The 4,007-nt window shown below is 44.6% G+C and overlaps 1 protein-coding gene across 1 annotated transcript in view; it reads left to right on the forward strand.

The window, feature by feature from the left end:
• Nucleotides 1-4,007, forward strand: part of LOC102675245 — a gene marked incomplete at its 3' end in the record, with an annotated part of 30,587 nt that extends 26,580 nt beyond the window's left edge. Inside the window, exon 9 of the mRNA XM_006621702.1 lies at nucleotides 3,920-4,007. Within this exon, the coding sequence (XP_006621765.1) occupies nucleotides 3,920-4,007 (88 nt within the window). The remainder of the gene's footprint in view (nucleotides 1-3,919) is intronic.

The following is a 4,007-nucleotide window of genomic DNA, read 5'->3' on the forward strand; positions in this document are numbered from 1 at the left end:
TACACCTTGGCAGGCCAGCATCGAGTCTGCGCTTCTCGCGCTTCTTTCCTCTCCTTCTCTCTTTCTTCGCCTGTTTCTTCTTCTTCCGTTCTCTCGTTTCTCCCGTTAAACCCAAGAGGGAGCATGGACGCGGCGGCGTCCGTTCAGTGATACGAACGCGACCCATCCATTCCTTCGAAGTGGACGAACTTCTCGTTCCTCGATCGCGCGTATATACGAGTGTGAGTCGCAGATCTTTCCGCGGATCGTCGATTACGTGTAGTACGGTGCGTGACCTGAGGAAAAGTGGTCGGTGTGGGTCGATGTGGAGGGGAGCGGGGAAACCGATCTACGAGGTGGAATATTTGTGCGTGTGGTGCGATCCGAGGGCGGTGGGAATGTACGAAAGGGCGGGAACAGGGAGGTGATACAGGAGGAAGGATCGCGTAGGAGAAGAAGAAGAAGAAGAAGAGGAGGAAGAAGAAGAAGAAGAAGAGGAGATGAGAGTGGAGGGATGAGGGAAGAGGAGATAGAGGGAGAGGAAAATGAAGATATAGCGAGCGATTGAGATTCTTAGCTCGTTCGTTGGTTGGTCGCACACCGAGCGCTAGCTGCGAGAGCTGCTCGTCCGTCCATGAGGTTTGAACGAAGGACGAATTGTCGAGAAGCCACGCCATGAGAATCCTGAAAACGCTACACTGGTAGGTGTTCCAACTACCGACGTTCGCGCGTTGTCTTTCTCTCCACTCTCTTCTACGCAGCTATCGTCGTCGTGTGCGCATACATACATATATACACATATATATATACACACGTACATATACACGCGCTTTTTCTCATTTCGACGTTACGGCGATGCGAGTTGCCGCTTTTATCGAAACGCGCTCACGACCGTGAGCGTTTTTGAAGCGATTTTGCTCCCTACGACGGATCGTTGAGTTCTTTGTATGGAAATCGATTCGAGGAAAACCGAGGCTTTGCCGTTTTTGTCTCCTGAGAATCCTTCCTTTCCCCTTCCCTCTCTCCTTCTACAGACGTTACCGTTTGCCGGAAGTTAAAAAGGTATGTCTACGAGGCATCCTGCTACTCCACGTGTCCACGTGATCATTTCGAACGTCATCCGGACACATGCGCAAATTCAATAAGTGCATTTTATCCAAAACTAACATCGTAAAAGATTGTTACACGATAATGCCCGTTCGTGGCGTGGATCATTACCGTGGAAATACGAGTATGAGGTGTTTGCCAAAGCAGTCGTTAACGAGTAACGGTATCCACGAAATATTGACCATAATTCTACGAGTTTTCAAAACTCGGTTAACACTTAAGACTGTCTCGGTTTCTCGGAATTTCTCGTACTCGCCTAAACATGGAGAGAGTTGCATAATCGATCGGAAAAGCCTTGTCCTCTAACTGGCTAAAGCGGCGTTACCTGGCCGTTCCACCTTCGCCAGGTACGGTTCAGGCTCCCTGTGGAATTCTTGCAATTTGGCTTTTGCGAAGCTTGCTCGATCTGTTCTTAAATATATCGGGAAATGGAGTCGTCTAGCTTTTCAGTAGACGCTGTTAGATCGGAAGTGTCGGAGCGGAATCGTAGAGCAAGATGGGACGGTTTTAGCGAATTCCTTAGAAGAAGAAGACGGCCGAAGAGAGTTCGAGTGCTGAAGAGGCGCAACGCGATTAGGTCTGTCCCAGCTTTTCAATCTCTCTCGAACGACGACGGGGTACTTCGTGGAACGTATTCCTGGCTGGGATAAAAGCCTTCTCGTCTCCATTCTCCGAAACGAGCTCCATTGCTTTCTTCGAATTCTCGTACGATGCGGATAAACTTTTACGTATATTCTTTATTTATTTTTAAAGGGAAAACAGATCCACTTTTATTTTTTATTTAAAAAAAAAACAATTTTTCCGATTAATTATTTTTGAAAAAAAGAAAAAGTCGCGAAACGAAAATGGATCTGAATTGAGTCGTTCCCCGGAAGTGCCCCATCGAATCGACACAAGTATTGTTGTGTGTTCCCTTCTTAACAGTATAATCCGTATTTATATATAAAAGCAGCCACCGGCTAGCCTAGATATCAGCGTTTTCCTGCTTTAACCGAAGAGAGAGAGAGAGCTGGTCGAGTTTCCCATTGCTGAGTAGCCGCCACGTAGATAGATTGCACGTATATGTACACGTTCCCCGCATACCAACCGTGTGTCACTCGATACGTTTTATCTTTTTGTCGTTCCGTCTACCGGATCGCATATTCTTCCAGCGTTGTCCCTTGCTCCATCGTCCTTGATCGACCACGTAATGATCACCACGATGATGAATAATCGGAAAATTTCTCTCTTTTTCTCTCTCTCTCTCTCTCTCTCTCTCTCCATCTAGCGTTACTACCTTCTATTCGAACGAGAAGAAGAAATCGGAGAGAATATTCGAGAGAACGTGGATCCATGTTTGAAAAGAAGTAGAGAGAAAGCACGTGAACTCGTTTACAGGCGCGTATCGCGTGCGCGTTTTCCGTCGCTTTTGTCCCGAACTCGGCCATTGTCTCGGCTCTCTTCGGATATACCCACTCGTGGAATTCACGTGGCCGCCACTTAGGGTACGGGCGTAATGCCTGTCGCGCCTCTTGTTCTTCGCTCCCCTCCCTTTGTAACTGGATCCACGCGGTGGAAAAAAATCGTATTCATTCCACGAATTCGTCCTGGACGACCTTTCGTCTATAGAGCGTTGAGTATATCGCGTTCGATATTTTTCAAAACAAACGGTTATAAAATAAATTACCCTTTAACGATTATTAACAAAAAATTCTGGCAACGTTTTAAAATTAAGCGAGGCATTCCATCTGTTCGAAACCACGCGAAAGTCACGATTGCAACGATCGAATAATTTCAGCTCGATATTCGGCTGAAATTTCTAACGTGTTATTCATTCGCTGCTCTCATTCGACCGGTAATAACCGACGTGTGAATGCCAGGCCGCAGCCGCAGGAGAACGAATTCTTGCGAGTTTTCTAAACTCACTTTCGAAACCTACTTCTCCTTTCTTCCCAATTTTTCTCATTTCACGGAGATTGACTTTTTTTCGTCGGATGACCGAGAAATTTTTTCCAATTATTCCTCGACCGTCCAGAAGGTTGGAAACTCGATGGAATTCGATCGAATTTTATCCCTTCGTGACTCTTGTAATTTTGTATTTCATTTTATGGAACAACGAAAGTTAAAGATATTAAAGATATTGAAGCGAAAGCAGCACAGTTATTTTTTAATCTCTCGTTTTCCTTTCGGATCCGATAAAACTTCCATCGAGGCGAGCATTTCCGTTCCGCGTTTTAAATGTCAACGAGTCGAAAGGATCGCGCGGGTAAATTGCACTTTGTAATTACCAAGTATATCAAGGGGTAAAATATGAAAAGGAAAACCCCTTCGTCAGAGGAAAGAAGCCAGTGTCGCGTAAATTTTTACGTAGCGATTCTTTCTTGGACACCGACGAGTTATCATTTTTTTTATAAACATCCCCTCCTTTTTTCTTTCAATCAGCCAAACAAGGAACGAAAGAATTCGAAGAGGATGGGAGTTTCTAATAATTTATAATATCTTTCACGTAGCCAAACATGGTAACCCATAGTATAGTTTTTCCCAGTAATTCGCTTGCGTAGCATCAAGTTTTTGCTAAATATACGGTTATTCCTGATATAATCCCTATGTACATATATATACACACCTATGTACCAAAAACGTATTTTTAATCTTCTTTCTTTTCACCTCGATGAAACACACCTATTTCCACTGTGTTGGTCGAAACGAATTCGAAATCGAAGAAAAAGAAAACAAATAAATTTAAAAACACACATAATATATATATATATATATATATGACGAATTCGTGTCAACCAAGGGGCGGCAAAGAAGAAAGAAAAGAAGTGACAATTTTTCCTTCAATTGCCTCCAGGTCCCGAAGGCGTAGCGGCAGTGGCTTGACGGACACACACTCGCAGCAGCAGCAGCAGCAACAGCAGCAACAACAGCAACAGCAAGTG

Source organism: Apis dorsata, unplaced genomic scaffold (assembly GCF_000469605.1).
Source record: "Apis dorsata unplaced genomic scaffold, Apis dorsata 1.3 scaffold_631, whole genome shotgun sequence".
NCBI classification, from domain to species: Eukaryota; Metazoa; Arthropoda; class Insecta; order Hymenoptera; family Apidae; genus Apis; species Apis dorsata.